At 37.1% G+C, this 19,279-nt stretch overlaps 1 protein-coding gene and 1 pseudogene across 5 annotated transcripts in view; one reads left to right on the top strand and one right to left on the bottom strand.

Annotated features, from left to right (window-relative positions):
• HMGN3 (high mobility group nucleosomal binding domain 3) overlaps nucleotides 1–14,658 on the bottom strand; it is a 32,158-nt gene extending 17,500 nt beyond the window's left edge. For all 5 annotated transcript variants that reach the window (XM_015448858.4, XM_005552504.3, XM_005552503.3 and 2 more), the window contains exon 1: nucleotides 14,509–14,658. In XM_015448858.4, coding sequence (XP_015304344.1) covers nucleotides 14,509–14,523 — 15 coding nt within the window. In that variant the 5' untranslated portion in view covers nucleotides 14,524–14,658. The remainder of the gene's footprint in view (nucleotides 1–14,508) is intronic.
• LOC102143385 (ADP/ATP translocase 2-like) overlaps nucleotides 13,645–19,279 on the top strand; it is a 130,641-nt pseudogene continuing 125,006 nt past the window's right edge.

Below are 19,279 nucleotides of genomic sequence, written 5' to 3'. Positions count from 1 at the left end.
CATATCTAGATACTACATATGCATGTTTTATATTAAAATGATTTTGATTCATACAAAATAGAAATTTTGAAGCAAATAAAAGCAGGTTCATTGAAATAAAAAATTCAAAACATGGATAAACTCTAGACCAGACACAGCAGGAACTGCCATAGACTGCTGAGGAATTAACCCAGAATGCAACAAAGAACAACAAAAGGATGAAGAAAAGAGAGGTTAGGTGACGTGGTTAATTGAGAAGCTCCACAACCATCTAATAGGCATTTCAGAAGAAGAGAAAGAGGTTATCAGTAGGAAGGAAAAGACACAATGACTATATTCCCAAAGTAAAGTCTTGACTCTCCGATTTGAACACTCACACCAAGGAACAAAGTGAAAACAAATCAAAACAAACAAGACAATACAGCAGGATGTATTGTAATAAAACTACAAAGCATCAAGGAAAATGAGAAAAATCCTTCAAGTTATCAGAGTTAAGACCGATTACCTATAAAGAATTACTTCAACAACAACAAATACAAATGTATGAAAATATAGAGTACTATTCAAGGAGTTGAGGAAAACTGTCAACCTAGAATTCTATACCTAGCTATCATTCAGGAGTGATGGCAAAATAAAGCCATTTCAGAATACAAACATAAGGAGAGTTCACTTCCAACAAAGTCTTTCTTTCAACAAGAATCTATTACTAAAGGATCAAATTTAGTAATAAGAAAAACAAATCTAGAAGGAAGGAAAAGTATATAAGAAAAAAATGTAAAAAATATACTAATAAGTCTAATTAACTACTAATTGTAAATAACATTACCTACTGTGCTTTTAAGTTTCAATAGAAATTCTAGAGCAGTTCTGTCCTACAGAAATACAACATATAATTTTAGATTTTCTAATTCCACATTTAAAAAAGCATAAAAACAGGTGAAATTTTAATGTTATTTAACTGAATATATCTAAAACTTTATTATTTCACCCATTAATTACATAATGCAAAAAAAAAAAACAATTAATGAGACATTTCAGACTTTTTTGTACTAAATCTTTAAAATCTGGTGTTCATTTTATACTTAGAGCACATCTTTATTCAAACGCTAAATTTTTATCAGGAACATCTAATCTGTATTTAGAATTCATAAAATTTACAGTAGTTTCACCCAGGTTGTTCCAAACATTTATAATTTACTAATCGCTGATTCTAATATCAGTTTTTAAACTTAAGTTGATTAAAATTAAATAAAAAATTCAGTTCCTCATTCTTAAGTGTTTAATAAACTCATGCAGCTAATGGCTACCATATAGCACAGCTTTAGACAATAACAATCATGAAAGACAGAAGTGGGGTCGGTAGGTAAGAAGTTAAAGGATACTATGCTCCTGGTTTTGTTCTGGAGGATGATACATATAGAAAGTAATTTTAGACTTTATTAAAATAAAATTTAAAGTTACCATTAAAAAATGTAAGAACAGAAATAGGATCTATAAACTTCCAAATCAGGAGGGGTGGAACAAAACATATTTACAATAAAAAGCAGGAAAGTAAAGAACAAAGGAAAACAAAGAACAGAAAACATAAAAAGTACAAATATATCGGCAATCTCAATATACCTAGACATAGTACACCCTTACATTATAATGTCAAGTGACAGAGTGAAGAAACAGAGTATACAACAGGACTACACTTCTACAAATTTCTTTTTTTTTTTTGAGACAAAGTCTTGCTCTGTCACCCAAGCCGGAGTGCAATGGCGCGATCTCGGCTCACTGCAACCTACACCTCTTGGGTTCAAGCAATTCTCCTGCCTCAGCCTCCACAGTAGCTGGAATTACAGGCGTGCACCACCACACCTGGCTATTTTTGTATTTTTAGTAGAGATGGGGTTTCATCATGTTGGTCAGATTGGTCTCGAACTCCTGACCTCAGGTTATCCACCCACTTTGGCCTCCCAAAGTGTTGAGATTACAGGTGTGAGCCACCATGTCCCTCCACTTATACAAATATTAGAACATGCACAAATCAGTATTATGGGTGGATGGATGGATGTGTCATAAAGGTATAAAAACAAGAACTGGAATAATACACAACAAATTCGTGATGATGGTTATCTTTGGGAGGGTTGACAAGGAAAAAGGAACGAAGGGGATGTTTCAAAGGAAACTGAACTTTATCTTTAATAATTTATTTTATTTTCTAGAAAGGCCTGAAATGAACAATGATTTTTAAAAGATTCCAATTTGTGAATTCTCAGTGATGAGTAAATAGGTATGTTATATTATGTCCTGGATTTCTCTGTATTTACATTTTTTCCAAATAAAAATATTATACATACTGGGGGGAAGAAAAAGACTAGAAGCAAACCTGCTCTATTAAACCCAGTTAACTGTACCATATCTATTCCCTAACACAAATTACATAACTAGGTTTACTCAGCATTTTTTCTATTTCTTCAATGTTATATCAATCTGGTTTATACTGCCTCCTCTTCTGAACAAGACATGTAATATAACTGTTTCATTTGTACTGATAATGAAGGCACTGGACTCAGAACTCTTGAAGGAGAAAAAAACAGTCCAGTATTAAATTGGTTAACAAGAAAACCACTCTGGGACCAAAAAATTCAAATAACACACTAAGAGAAAGGTCTGAAATGGGCCTATACCTAACTCTTCAGCTAAAACGAACACATAACTACTTAACACAAGGTTAATTCTCTCCACAAATGATGGCACCGTACACGAAATTCTTATAAGGTTCTTGAGTTAAAAGGTAGTCTCCTGAAATTCAAATACTTCTATGACACATGAAACAGACACTGGAAGTTTTACTCAAAACACATGTTTAACAATGGCTTGGTTGTTTTTCATTGATCTTGTAGTTGTATGTCTGGGATCCTCTATTATTGCACTGCTTTTAAAGTAATCTTTAAATATCCAATACTTGGAATTGAGAGGTCCCTTCATGGGATTAATAATCAAACTTACATTAAATTTATTTTCCATATGCTCCCCTGCTTGGCTTATCAATTCCAACAGGTGATTTCTATAAACTCAAATTACATTGATTAAGGTCACTGCAGGCTACTATGTCTTTTGTAAATGGTATTTTACTGTTCAAGATAAAAGTAGTAACAAAGAATGCTTCTTTAGAAGACTTTGAATGAACTGAAATAAACAGCAACTCTCTCTTTTCTGAGGACCACTTTGTAGGGAAAATATTTCTCTTGCAATCAGATATAAAAGATAACTAAAAATAAAGAAAAAGTCATGTGCCAGTGTGTTCAGTGAAACTTTATTAGTGTAAGTACACACAATTCAATAATGAGGGTTTATATTTAATATTAAGGAAATATAGGCCAGGCACAGTGGCTCACATCTGTAATCACAGCACGTTGGGAGGCTGAGGCAGGTAGATCACTTGAGCCCAGGAGTTCCAGACCAGCCTGCCCAACATGGCAAAATCCGCCTCTATTAAAAATACACACAAGGCTAGGTGCAGTGGCTCAGGTCTGTAATCTTAGCACTTTGGGAGGCTGAGGTGGGCGGATCACAAGGTCGGGAGATAGAGATCATCCTGGCTAACACAGTGAAACCCCATTTCTACTAAAAATACAAAAAATTAGCTGGGCCTGTTGGCATGTGCCTGTAGTCCTAGCTATTCAGGAGACTGAGGCAGGAGAATCGCTTAAACCCGGGAGGCAGAGGTTGCAGTGAGCCGCGATCGTGCCACTGCACTCCAGTCTGGGCGACAGCGAGACTCTATCTCAGCAAACAAACAAAAACCCACAGAAAACAATTAGCTTGGCATGGTGGCACATGCCTGTAATCCCAGATACTTGGGAGGCTGAAGTGTGAGAATCGCTTGAGCCTGGGAGGTGGAAGCTGCACTGCACTCTAGCCTGGGTGACCAAGCGAGGCCTTGTCTCAAAAAAAGAAAAAGAAAGAAGTTTAAATATTTTAAACCTCTTTGGTCTGAGCTGTCCCTTTCACTAGAGTTACCTTTTTTTATGTGCTGTGGTTTTGTACAAACATGGCCATGGAGAAAGCATGTGGCTCAATCAGAAGCCTGAATTCCAGTCTGGCTCACACCTGACTTCTCTGGACTTGAGTTTCTTCACCAGTAAAACTAGTTAAGATGGACCTTAAGATCTCACTCACCTGACTGACTTAGCTACTTGTGTACTTATCACATTATATAAGTGCCACGTGTACATCGTGGGAATGCCAAGCACTGGGGTATCGGGAAAGCAAGGGAAAAGGGGTACAACGGAATTAGACGGCTATTGCACTTATGTGCAAGGCAATGATTGAAATGATTTAATCTTCACCACAATCTTATGAGGTTGGTAAAACATGATTATATCCATTTTATAAACTAGGAATTGTGGCCAGAGAGGTTCAGTAACTTGCCCAAGATTAATCAGCTGGTAATCTTGCTGGTAAGTATTAACAGAAGAGCTGGAATTCAGCTCTTCTAGGCTGGCTCAGAGTTCATACTCTTATCCACTCCACCATTCAAAGTGGTTTGTGTTAGTGGTCTTAATTTCAAAACTGGGTGCAGATCTGGGATTCTAAGAAAAGCAAAAGCCTTCCAGCTTGGGAAATGCTTTAACCTGTAGCCCTAGCCAAAGAGCAAAGGATATGTAAAGGAGTGCTTCCTATTCTCCATCATTCATGAGCCTCTTGAAATAACAATGAACAATAACCTATTAAAAATAGTTTATGTTGAGTTGAACAAAATTTTAGTACTATTCTGGGTTTTTAAAAAGTCAGACACACAGATCTGGTTGTTTTTATCTCCGTATTAAAACCAAAAACATACACCAAACCATCTATAATTTTTTGTAGTACTTTACATGTTCAGTGTGCTTCCATATGGTTGTTGAATTTGATGCTTTCAATATTTCTGAGATAAACAGGAGCACAGTCTTAATATTTCCATTGTACAGATGAAGAGTAGAGCTTCCAAGAGGTCAAGTGACCTTCCCGAGGTAAAAAGTGGCAGAATTCACACTAGACCAAAGTCTCTGTATTGTTATACCAGGGCTCTTAAAAGAGATGTTACCAGATGGTTACTTTATTATTTTCCTGTTTGCTCGGACATACATTAACTTCTGGCAAATGGTAAACACAGTTACAATGTTCCTTGTATTTTTGCAAAACTAATCAGCTGGCTGTAATGTGATCTACATATGGTTGCTTAAGGGGAAATAAGATTAAAAATTGTAATTAAGGGGTAAAGTAATGAGTAGTCAGAATGCAGTTTGTTAAAAAATGTATTAAATAAAATACATATGGAACTTAAGGAGTCTTTAAAGCTTCATATTTTGATCACTTTGTCTTTAGTACGTTTATCTCCCATATACATCATGCCTTACTTTTCATACCATGAATTTCTACAATGTAGAACTTAACTAATTCTGTCCAATATTATAAAAACATCCACAGTTTACACCTAAGAGACAAAAAAAGAGCAAAAAGTAAAAGAAATCAGGAAACGAATACCTCTCAGCGTAGATTTTGTATTTCATTGCATGGGGTCAAAATAATCAAGATACAATTTTAAAATATCACTTGTACATTTAAAAAATAACACCTATAATAAAACATTAGTCAATTGATAATCTAGAACACCTAAATAAAAATCCATCCAGTCCTAGGTCCAGTAGATATTCGTAGCTATTAAGCTTTTATTCTTGACGAGTTCCAAAAACAAAAGCATCTACTTATTTTTTAAACCCAGTCCCTAAGTAATGATAGCTTAATATTTACATTAAAATCCTTCAATATACTGTATAATATGTAAGCGTAAATACATGTTCCTGTTCACAAGGGAGTATTCCCATTATTCCATATATAGCAAATTGATGAAGACAATATATCATGGAAATAGCAAATCCAGCAGTTCACGGTAGAATCTGAGAAAATTATAAACAGTCAGACTTTTAATACTCAAAACAATCAATACTTAGGTGAGGAAACTGCATATGTGTATCTTGTATATAACCCTACAGTCCACTAGTTACTGAAATACCTAGAAGACTTCATGGTAATGCTCCTCTCTTACCAAGAAGAGAAGTGGACCCTGAGGCCAGCCTTAAGGCAGGATCACAAATAATAATGACTTGTTGGGTAACTTTCTTTCTATGACTGGCATTTAGAAACCATGGCACCAGCCTATATTGTAATAAAGATATTTTAAACAAATGAACACTCATGTTTACGTAACTCTTGATTCCTCCATGTTTCATTCATTAGGCACTGTAGTTAAAATAAAAATACATGTGGTTATTAGAAATAAACATATGCAGAAAGTATTATGGTGTGATAGTTAACAGCAAAATTCCTCAGTAAAAGAGGGCTTGGTTAGAATGCTGGTTCTATCACTTCCTAGCTGTGTTACCCAGAGGAAATTTGTTAATCTCACTAAATCCCAATATTTTCCCCTGTGTTTGAGAAAGGCTGCAGGGCTCACTGGTTAAGATCACAGGCTCTGGAGCCAGACTTCAGGAGTGAAATCACAACTCAGCCATTCCTTATCACAGGTGCTTTGGGGGAAGTCTGTTAACCTCTTGGTGCTTCAATTTTCTCATATGTAAAATGCGAACCAGAAGAGGACACACCTTACTGGGTGGTTGGAAGAATTAACATTATTAATGCAAAGTGCTAAGAACAGTCTGACTCATAGAAAGAGACCATCTTCTTAGCTGTGAGATGAAACTGCTTCATTAAACTGTTGTGAGAATAAAATGAAAAATGAAATGAATAATACTTCCCTTGCATTTATTTCTAATAATTTCACATTTTTATTTAAACTAAGGTGCATTATGAATATAAAACACATATATCAGGTCTAGCACACCCAGGCATTCAAGAAATAGCTCGATTTTGATATTCATTCAATTTTAATAGTAGTAAGTATATTTGTGTTAATTACTGACATACATTTCTCTTAAAATATTAAATTTTGGAGCCAATTTTGAAATTTAAAACCATTTTTCTATCTTCCTACTTCTGAATGTGCACATCATTTACTTTATGTGTGACTGAATACGTATTTGCCTTGGGCATATCTCAATAGCCCTGTCTCTGGATATGCCCACAAGGTAGAAGAATACTGGATTCAATAAATAGCTTGACAAAGAACCCCTACGTGATTTGACTGAATTCTTCTAAGAAGACAGTGAAATGTACAATAAGTAAGTAACCAGTGAAAAGGAATTCAACATTTTGATTTGGTTTGTTAACTTCGACAGTGATTTTTAAATTATTCAGGAGACTAACAACATATTTCAACACACTAGGTACTGTGAAAGCAGACAGCTTAAATGCTGTTTATTTCAGTCACCATTTCCAAATTGTACCCTGCAGGAAAGTGGAATAATATATTTAACTCTGTTGTAAACAAAAGCAATGTTTTAGGAGAAAAATATAGGAAAAGAGGATCACTTGGTAACTGATCTTCCAAGGGAATTTTAATGTTATATGAAGATATTTTTAAACATACTTTTTTCCGTGAGAAAAATCAACCATGTAAAAATGCACAAGATTAAAGCTTATGTTCTTTCAAAAACACTCCATTTGTTATTTGGTGATTAAACATGTATTCCTATAATTGCAGTGAATTTGACATCAGGGTGGGATCCGCTTGCTCCCCACTACTCACTGTGTGCACCATTTGTCATCCCACAAAGTGGAGGCCTAGTGCTTGTTAGAAGCCTGTGATTCTCTTAATAATTAAAATTCTCATCATCACAACAAACATCCATTGACTGTTTTACACCTATCAGGCACTGGGCTAAGTTCTTTGTATTCACCATCTCAATTAATTCTCATAATAATGCAATGAAATAGAGCATACAATTATTCCATTTTACAGATGAGGAAACTGAATCTAATAATTAGAGAATTGGAACTTAGCAGCTTAGGGAGAGGTTAAGGAACCCACCTTAGACCATACAGCTAATAAAACACAGTGAATGCCAGAACCATACTGGAGTTGCTCCCACTATATGAAATATTAAACCTACTTACTATAAAATGATTAAATTTATTACTTCCTTCCTTTGAAAACAATTTATTCATCCATTTGTTCTACAAATATCTACACTACCTGTGCTGGGTGCTATGGGGGATGAAAGGAAGATCAGAGCCATGAATGACTTCACGGTAAAGTCAAATTAGGATTACAAAACCAAATTAATTCAAAAATAGGTAATTAATCAAATAACTTGTGCTGATTTAGACACATGGCTCAGACAACTTCTTAAACACAATAGGGTGGTTAAAAGATATAACCCCCAACCTTTTTAACCAAACAACACTCTTTATCAGTGTTTCTACTTTGGACATTCAGCCTGGACAAACCTTTGAATGCTCATAGCTTCTTTTGTGGCTCATTATCACTTTCTGGCATGAATTACAAATACTTGTGTATGTGCTCTACCTATCCTAGCAGACTGAAAAATCCTTAAATACAAGGGCATTTACTCATTCGGGTTGAAAAAAACTGTAATTTTTTATTTAATTTCCCAAGGTGATGGTATCTTGCATAAAGGTGATGCCCAATGAATGTTTAACATGGACTGAATGAATAAATAAATGTACAGCCCTACCATTTTGGAGCCTTTACTCAAATATAGATTCCATATCAATATTTAACTCAATCAAATGCAGCAAGCATTTATGGATGTCAGGCTCTTTCATATTCAGACTGGGAAACTCAATATTGCTAAGAAAGCAATTCTTTCCTAACTGATTTATAGATTCAATTCAATCTCTATCAAAATAATGGCAGGCTTTTTTTTTTTTTTTTTTGTAGAAATGTATAAGGTGATTCTAAAATTTACATGAAAACATAAAAGACCGAATAGCTAAAAACAATTTCGGGAAAAAATAACAAAAAGTGAAGGACTGACATTACCAGATTTAAAATCTTACTATAAAACCAAATAATCAAGATACTAAGATAGCGTAGTTTTTAAATTTTTTGTAGAGATGACATCTCGCTATGTTGCCCAAGCTGGTCTCAAACTCCTGACCTCAAGTGATCCTTCTGCCTCAGCCTCTCAAGCTGTTGGGATTACAGGTGTGAGTCACTGCACCTAGCCAAGATAGTGTAGCATTGGTATAAGAGAAGACATACAGGCCATAGAACACAATTGAGTGTCCAGAAATAAAGTTTTACATTTATGAAGGAGCTTCAACAAAGGTACGTAGGCAATTCAGTGGAGAAAGGATGGTCTTTTCAACAAATGGTGCTGAGATAATTGGATTTCTACCAGCAAAAAAAGAATTTAAAACCTTATGTCATACGATACACAAAATTAACTCAAAATGGATAACACACCTAAATATAACAGTGAAAAGTATAAAACCTCTAGGAGAAAATATCCGTAAGCTTGAATTAGGCAAAGATTTATTAGATATAACACTAAATGGATTTCATCAAAAGTAAAAACTTTTGTTCTTCAAAAGACATCATTAAGAAAAAAAAATATTTTAAAGTCACAAACTGGGAGAATATATCTATGAATCATATATCTGATAAGAGACTTGTATCTCAGACTTATAAAGAACTCTTTCAATAATAAGACAACCCAATTAAAAATGGGCAAAATATCTGAATAGACATTTCACATATGATACACGTTATGCTGGTAAACACATGAAAAGATGCTTGTCAGTAGTTATTACAGAAATACAAATTAAAATTCATCAGAATCTCTATAAGCAAAAAATCAACAATACCAAGTATGAACAAGTATGTTGAAACTAAAACTCATGCACTTTGGAAAACAGTTTGGAGGTTCCTTAAAATGTTAAACATAGACTTTCAAACCAACTGCCACTTCAACTCTTAGAAATCTTCCCAAGAAAAATGAAAATATATGTCCATGCAATAACTATTTACAAATATCCACAGCAGCATTATTTATAATAATCCAAACCCAGAACAATCCAAATGTCCACCAACTTGTGAAAGGATAAACAAACACTAGTATATCCATACAATGGAATACTATTGGACAATAAAAAAGGATGATGTACTGATACATGCTACAACACAAACTGATCTCAAAAACATCATGCTGAGTGAAAAAATCAGTCAAAAAGACTACATATTGTATCATTTCTTTCATATAAAATTTCCAGAAAAGGCAAATCTAGACACAGCAAAAGTACATTAGTGCCTGGGGCCAGGCTGGGAGTGGGGATTGGCTAAAAACTCTATGAGGGACCTTTGTGGAATGATGGAAATGTCTCAAAACTGGATTATGATAATGGTTGCACAACTCTATACTTTACTAAAAATCACCGAATTGTATACTTTCAATGGATGAATGGACTTTATAGTAAGTAGATTATACTCAACAAATGTTTTAAAGGAAATTATACTCTCATAATTGAGAGAGTGCTGAGTGTCTTTATCCCTCAGCACTAGCCAGTAGGTACTTTTAATCTTTTTTTAAACCAGATTGGTTATTTTAAAAATTATGTCTCATTATTCTTAATAATGTACATTTCTTTGATTTCTAGTAAAACTAAACATTTTTGTCTACTTGAGTCTTCATTATTTTCCTATAAAGGTATACATCTTTTCTATAAGGAAATGTGAAATACTATCTTTTTAAAATAGCAAACATTTTTCAGTGATATGTGGTACAAATATTTTTTCCCAGTTTTTCATAAATTTAAAAATTTTGTTAAGTTTTTTCATATTGAAATATTCATTTTCATGTAGCCAAATTTGTCTGTGTTTTCATTTACAATTTCTGTTTTTGGTGTTATGACAAGTAATACTAATTTCAAAATTAACTATCACAAACCTTGGTCATGGTTAGTTAAGCATCCACTGTGCTAATAAGCCCAATGCTACTGCTACTGGGCCTTCCATTTTAAAGAAACAGATAAAAACCTAATTTTGAATTTCAAAGCTACAGGCAGATGGGCTTTCCTTCCTTAAACCTTTATTTTAAGTGTCAAGACACATGACTGTTTACATGCTCCATTCATGGAAAACTGCCTCATTAGAGAATTTCTGATGTGATACACTAGACATTTAAAATAGTTCTAGTGATAAGGAACAGGAAAATATTAATAAAAAGAAAGATGTAAACATGTCTCCTGTTGCTAATCATGCCAGGACTGTGATTCTAGGCCTCGCTGGCTCATGTCTCCGTAGAACATCAAATCATCACATAACAACATGACCACTGCGGGCATTTGTGGATGTCTGGCCAGAACAGTCTAGAACTCCATCACTCATTGTTTCACTACTGAGTCCATGAATGTTATCAATTCCCCTGTAATTCCACTCACCCACCACCCATTACCTAATAAATACAGGAAACTGACATCTATGTCTCAAAAACTTACAGATTAATATGCACTGAAGAACTCTTCACTAAGTGCTTACTACTTCACAAAATACTATAGCATTTATAAAAAAACCACTTGGCTTAATGTAGCTATGACTATCACACACAAAGATACACATAAAACTTACAAAGAAATGTCATAAGAACATTTTAATATTAATTGAAATGATATTGCAGCCCTGAAGCTGCAAAACTGAGGCCTGGTCATGTTAAGATACAATCAGGAGACACGTTTGAATACCTGGTAACAAAAAATGACTCTGACTTCTTCTTTGTATATTTGAGTCCTGCCCACACTTTTAAGACCAGCCTAAAGTGAACTTTCCTTATCTATCCTACCGGTTGTGGAATCTGAATCTGTACACATTCTGGAACATAGACACAGTTCTAATGTTATTCAACTGTTTTGTGCTGCTAGTCTTATCACTTCATTGAATTAAACACAAGTTCCAAGAGGGCAAAAACTGTAATGTCCCTACAGCATTACAACAGGGCAAGATTCCAGATGTTTTCACTGACTTTATCTGTACCACTTCTTGCTCTGCAGAACAACTTACTCAGATGTTCATTAAATAACATTTCTTGATTTCTAGGGAAAGTTGATACAGGGGGCTAAGAAGGCAAAAAAAGTACTATGGAGACATTTTTAAGGCTTATTACATTGTTTCTTTAGACAGTTTCTAAAGAACTGTCTGCTCTACAAGAAATCAAGAAAAATACTGTGTAGTATGTAAATGCTTTGGCAGTTACCCCAGCTTTAAAGATCTTGAAGAGCTATCTATGCATGGATTGTCTCCAGTTCTTTTTTGTATCTAAGCAGGCTTTACCTAATGACAAGGGTTCTTCACATAAGTTCCAGTGAACTTCAGGATTCCATGAGGCTGCTCTAAGATTTGACTGATAGATGGGATGGCCATGATAGCTGTGTTTAATCTGAGGTTGTTCCTGCCCAGGTACAACCTGGTCGTTAGGCTTCAGGTATAGATGGAAAGTCTTCCTATTAATCAAGGAGAGATTTTCCATCACCGGAGAACACTCTGATGTCCTGAGGGATGATACACAGGTGCCTGTACAGTTTTGCCCCTAGTCTCAGGACCATTGGCTAGCTTATGTATGGGGGTTCCCTGCCTTCCAGGGAAACAAAACCATAATTGTTATTTTACTGTTTTTTGTTTGTTTGTTTTTTCCTTCCCTCTGTCTGCTTGAGAGAGGTAGAGAGGGGAAGTAAGAATAATGGTTTCAGCAACTCTGGCCCTTGGATAAACAGCAAGGAAGGGTTCCATAGTCAGGGTCCATTATACATAAAGTGTGCACACCTAACCTACTGTTTATGTAAACATTTGTTTAAAATTCCCAGGAAAAAAGGATGGCCCCCAGCTCACTTACTCTGTAACCCATATCTTGATGATTAGTTCCTTTGTCTCTACTAGAATTTCCAACCCATCATTAACCATCAGTCAAAATGCTGAAAATGGTGACATCACTTAATATCCTAATTCTAATAAAACAGGGCTAGAAAATACCTTCATAAAATTTAAGTTTAAATAATAAATCTCAAGTATTAGTGCTCTTAATATGCCATCTGTCTTCTTAAACTGGGAGTACCTTTGGATTTCCTTAATTCCTCTTGACCCACCCTTTCGTAAATGAGTACGATATGGGTGAGAATAAGACTTTGGCATCTATAGCATCTGATTAAATCTTTACTAGTAGTTATTGGTTGGTGAGATGCGGAGCAATTTATGTCTTTAAGTTCCAGCTGAATGGGGGTAACACCGCTCAAGCTGTTTTCAGGATTAAATGAGATAATGCAAGTCAAATTGTGCACAGCGTGAGGCACACAGTATGTGCACAACAAACTCTGAGACTTTTGAACACTTCCAATTATTATCATTTTTAAAAAGTGGGGTAGGAGACAAGTTTCCACCCAATTCTTAATAATAACGTATAAGAAGGGAAAAGCTTTTGAATTTTTAAAACTTCAGCATTTTAAAATAATGCAGTCACTCTTACACACAAATTAGTCCATGTTCTTCGATAAAGCAGGATACTAGGTGTAATTTTGCTTCAAATTTAATACCCGCACTGGTTGACACTGTTGGAAACACTGAGGCTGGCAGTGGGAGGGTGCAAAGCACTTACTTAGGAACCAGCCATCACACACTGGTTTCTCAGGGAGGAGGAAAGCCTTCTCTCCCCTCCCTGGGACAAGTCGAAGCCCCACCCCGAGGGAGATTTGAGTCCCCGAATGTGGTAGTTGGTGTCCGGGGCCTGCGCAGAAGGGGACAGTCCGCAAGGGGCGGAAGACAAGACAAAAATGACTCCAGTTCGCTATACGCGCAGAGAGGCGGATAGCGCGCGGACCCCGCCTTCCCCAACCGAGCGTGAGTTCCAGTCGCTGGGGAGGACGTGGTGGCCCCCTGACCTTGGACGAGCCATACTGGACGCCCCAGCGCCGTCCCGTCTTCCACGCTGCCAACTCCGCTGCTCCCGCCCCGAACTGCGGGTAGGTCCAGGCCGCCAGGCCCCGCCTCGCTGGCCCCAGCCCTGATTGACACTGGAGTTGGTACATACGGGTCTGCCGCGGAGGCGAGCAGGAGGGTGAGCGCTATTTTAAACATGGCTTTCTCTCTCCCTTAGCCTCGAAGCCACCGCGGCGCACCTAGCCCACGGGCACAGCCGCATGGGAATAATCTCAACATTTGCCTGATTTATTTTCTTCCCTCTCTATACGCTTGTACTTGTTTTTCTCCTCTCGCTGTTTTCCCTTCACACTAATTCGCAACCTGGCAGTTTGCAAAGAGGAAACTCCCTTTTGGAATAGAAAGCCTCTTTTGCTTCTTGTTGTTGGGGGTGGAAAACATTCCAGCGTGAATGAGTTCAAAAAGAGGGGAAACCGCGTCACTGGACAGAAAGTAACATTAAGAGATCGATGAGGACGGGGCGGGGGGGCGGGGGAGAGAGGGAGAGAGGGAGAGAGGAACGTCTGCAACAGGCATCTAAAAAGAAGCGTGGAGGAGCAAAGAGATTCCCAATCCCCGGGTTACCACCGCGCGCGTTCTGCGCGAGCCATTGCAATGCCAGGATTTACTGTAAGCACAATTTGAAGGCTTTTGAAATCTTTTTTGGTAAGACTTACCTTTCTCTTCGGCATAATGACTATGTCGGTGAAGGAAAAAGTAAAGCAACGGGCTGGAACTGCTGGCGCCGCCGCTGGATGCTGCCTCTGCCGCTGCAGCTGCTCACGCGCAGGGCACGACGTAGCCCGGCCTCTTCGACCTGCACCTCCGCGGCTCCCTCCGGGGGCCCTCTGCTAGCCTCCCTGCTGCTCCAATGAGGAGCCCCGCCAGCCAGCCGCGAGGCCCCATTGGCTGAGGCAACGTTCTAAATTCCACGAGGGCACGCCCACCTCCGCGCGCGGTACGCGCTGTTGTAGTTTCCACTTCACCGAAAAAATCTGCCTGGCGACTGAGCATGCCCAGTTCAACTAGTAGCCTCCAGGCCACACAATCCTGAAGTTTCATTGTTTCGCTGCTCTCTCTTTGAAATTGTAAGAATAAGAACAGTGTGTGCCTTCATAGAAAGGAAAAAGTAAGAATGAATACGTAAACTTTATAATGTAAATATATACAAAGCAGTTACTTCATACATTTCCTACCCATAAAGGCTTTTAGTGACTGTTACATGATGGGAACCTGTAAAGCGTGGGAAGGTACTCTCTTCTGGAAGAGCGTGGCAACCTCTAAAGGCCTCAGTTTCCCCCTCTAGATATATAGTGACAATAGTCCCTAAAATCACTTAGCTCTAATTTTCTAAAATCTGTGATTATAAATCACTCACTAACTCAACCAACTTCAAACTAGATGTGAAGACGAATAGGACATGCTTGTTATGGAAATTAAGAAAAGAAATAAGGTAGAAACTGATTATTTTATATTTGAAACATATATTTGAATGACACCTGTCATGTTACACGTTATGCATAATGTTTCTCAAAGTTCTGCAAGGCATAAAATGAGCATTGCAAAGGTATTTCTGAATTCATTTTATGAGAACAGATTTACTCTGATACCAAAACCAGTGAAAGACTTCAAAAGAAAAGAGACTTACAGACCAATATCGCTCATAAACAGACACAAAAGTCATGAACAAAATTTTAGTAAATGAAACTCAACATTTAAAGGGACAATACATCATGACCTGTGGGGCTTACCTTGGGAATGCAAAGCTGCTTTTTTAAAATCTGAGAATCAATCAATGTAATTGGCAGAATTAATAGAATAAAGGGCAAAAACAATCCTTTCAGCAGATGCAGGAAAAGTGCTAGTGAATGGGTAAGCAAATTGTGATGAGCACATACAGTGGAATACTACTCAGCAATAAAAAGGAATAAATTTTCCTACATGGATGAATATCAAAAACAAAGTGCTGTATGAAAGAAGCCAAATAAAAAAGACCACACTGAATGATTTCATTCATATGAAATTATAGAAAAAGCAAAATTGGACAAAGTTAGTTTCAGAATCATCTTAGCAGGCAAAGCTCACATCGTAGGAAAATGTGTTGAAGCCTTACATTATGAATATGGCCAAATCCATTTTGGTAACAAAGAGGCTGCAAATATATATTAAAAATATCATCAAGCAATGAAGTTTAATATTTCACTTTTTCTTTAGTGATTTTCAGAATACATTAATTGATCTAGCATACTCCAGAGGTGGTTAATTACTTTCTTTTTTGGAACATCTTTATGAACTCATGGATTTTTACATATTTGGTGTGCATCAGTGTATTGCTATCATTATTATTACCTTTTTAATGCTCCTTTACCACATCTTAGCCAATGCATGCCCTTTCAAATTAGTGCTTGTGTCCTTTTGACATGATCTGAATTATTTTTGATAGATTCCCTGTTCTCGGGCATTCAGTGAATGACAATAGTATACTGAAATGAACTAAGATAAAAACTAATTACTTACAGCTAGATAAAAATTTACAGGTTAATAATTTTATCCTTAAAATATTATTTTAATGAAGATGTCTTGCAAGAGATTAATTTGCTAAGTGCTTGATAGTTAAATTAAAAAAAAGTCAGTGAAAACATTTTTAGTAAGATATGTGTGAGAAGGATATTGAGTAGCACTTGCAATCTGGACCGGACGGCTATTTTTCTTTAGAGAGATGGAAAGGTGCCACAACAAAGGTAGTGCTAACATGAAAAATAACTCAGAAAATTGGCTTCTTTGTTAATTTTTTTTTCAAAACCAAACAGATCAACAACAGCAAACAAAATTGTGAATGTTTTTACCGCACACAATAAAAATGCTACAGTGAAACTGAAGCTTGCTTGTTGGATAAGGAAAGCTGATTGTGAGGACTTTGAGTCCTTGGAATCTTCAGTTCATTTACAAGTTATGAAAATAACAGCTTTGGTTGAAAAACAACAGCATCGCTTATCTTTCCTTTGATGTAGATTGCACCTGACTGAGCACTACTCTAGGAAATGAAGTGTTCTCTTCAAGGTAGCTTGAAGGCTACCTTTGGTAGCCTTCAAGATCTAGGAATGTCAGAGCAAGCCTGTACTGGTGGCCCTGGAGGTAAGAGGAGTAGGCAAAGAGAATGATTTGGTGGGTAGCTAGAATTCTAGGTTAAGAGATAAAGACATCTGGGCAGAAATGAGCATGTCACATATAAGACAGTGAGGAGGTCAAGCTGGTAAGAAGTACAGACTCATTTGTTTATCAATATATTCCACTGAGCATTTCTACTACTTTGGAATATCAGCCTCTAAGACAGTAAAAGTAGGATGCATCTTAGCTATCTTAGCTATCGTAACTAAGGTAGACCTGGATAAATTAACGGGAGTTACTGACGAAGAAAGAAAGAAAAAAAAATAGTGAACAAACTTGTTTTCCAATTCCAGCTCCTCTCCTCTTTTTTCTTACTCAAAACTGTTGGAACTGTACACCTACTTCACATTTTTCAAACAGCAGGGCAAAACCATTTATGGTGTCATGACTATCATTAAGGAAAAGAAAGAGATAGAGACATTGACACACACACACACACACACACACACAGAGAGAGAGAGAGAGAGAGAGAAATAGAGAGAGAGAGAGAAGGAAGGGAGAAGGGAAGGATAAGAAAAGCAAAGAAAGGGCCAAGCATAGAAAATAGCAGAGTGTATTTCACATCGTAAAGGTAAGTAATGTTTCATTAGATAATTGTTTCCATTTTCCATATGTGCTCATATAACACATACACAACACACATATGTATGTGTGTATGTTGAATTGTGACATGAAATATATTTTTAGTATGGTCTTGGTCAAAAAAATTGAATGCCACTGCTAATGAATATTGTGACTCTTTGACGTTCCAAAACAAATGCTTAATAATATTATTATTTTTTTAGAGGTAGGATCTCACTCTGTTGCCCAGGCTGGCATGCAGTGGCACAATCATAGCTCACTGCATCTCAGACTGTTGGGCGAAAGCGATCCTCCTGCCTCAGCCTCCTGAGTAGTTATATAGGTACAGGCCACCACACCAGGCTTAGAGGAAGTTTTCAAAGGAAAGAATGACTTCCAAATCACCTCCCCTTGAACTGTCCCTCTTTTCCTCTTTCAGGCAGACACAGGCAGGGTCCCTTAGGCTTTTGCTGTAAGTAATGACAAATTACTGGAGAAGTCAGACTCAGAATCTACACATTATTGCTTCTGATAGTTGCAACTGAACACCTACTTTGCATTTTTCAGACAGCAGGGCAAAACAAATGATAGTCATGACTATCATTAAGGCAAAGAAAGAGACAGAGACATAGACAGACACACACACACACACACACACAGAGAGAGAGAGAGAGAGAGAGAGAGAGAGACAGACAGACAGACAGACAAAGGGAGAAAGGAAGAAAGGGGAAAAGTGAAAATGATAATGTGTTGCTTCTGATAGTTTGTAATTCCAGATTAAGTTACTATTCTTCCATAAATAGGCCAAAAAAATATGCAGTGAAGAATTCAGGTATGTAATAAAACAACATCAAAAACAACAAATACGAGATGGCAAAAGAATATTTTGTTTGTATTTTCCAGTCAAGTCTCTACTTTGATTGGGTGCTAACTTTTGAAGAGACCAAGGTTAGTTTTTACAAAGCAACAAGAAGAGTCCAAGAACCAATGGTCCCAAATCAAATGAGCTGCCTGATAATAGTGCAGATCCCCAGGCCCCAACCCCAAGGTATTGAATGGCTAGGCTTGGAAATCTGCATTTTCAAACAAGCTTTTCACATGTTACTTACACTATAATTTGAGGACTAGAGTAATTAATAGACTAGGCCCTTGCTCTCAACAAATATTTGCTGAATGCCAGTACCTGGATTCTGATGACAGAGATCTATAAAAGCCTGTGGAGTTCTCAACACACTTCCAGAGCAGGAGCATAATTCTGTGGGTGAAACTTGCCCCACAGACCTCACTTTGTGCTTTTGCTCCATCTCAGTTTTGCTGGGCACAACCTGTTGATTTCACATTCTTCCTTTTCTCTAGTTGCAAGGAACCTGAAGAGTGATTAAAAACTGCACACATCCAGATACCTAGAAGTGTCTTCTTCCCAGGCAGCCCTCTAGGCAGCTCCTTGGGCCCCTGGGAGATGAAAATCCCTGACCCCAAATCCTCAAAGGGAACTTACCTTGGCCAAAGCCCTATAAGCCACACCCTTTCAAGGCTAAATGTCAATGATTGCGTAAGCATAACTCACAACTGCATTAATAGCAAGAGGAACCAGGGCATTCTGTGACCTTCCAAGAAAACCACTCCTTGTGTTCCCAACCTTCAATCAAATTTAATATTTGTGCAGATGCTTTACCCCAGGTATGTTTTACACAGTTTTCCTACCCCCGGTACTTTTCA

The sequence above is a fragment of the Macaca fascicularis genome, chromosome 4, assembly GCF_037993035.2.
Source record: "Macaca fascicularis isolate 582-1 chromosome 4, T2T-MFA8v1.1".
Lineage (NCBI taxonomy): Eukaryota > Metazoa > Chordata > Mammalia > Primates > Cercopithecidae > Macaca > Macaca fascicularis.
Note: the sequence above shows the minus strand (reverse complement) of the source record. Positions and strands in the feature narration are given on the sequence as shown.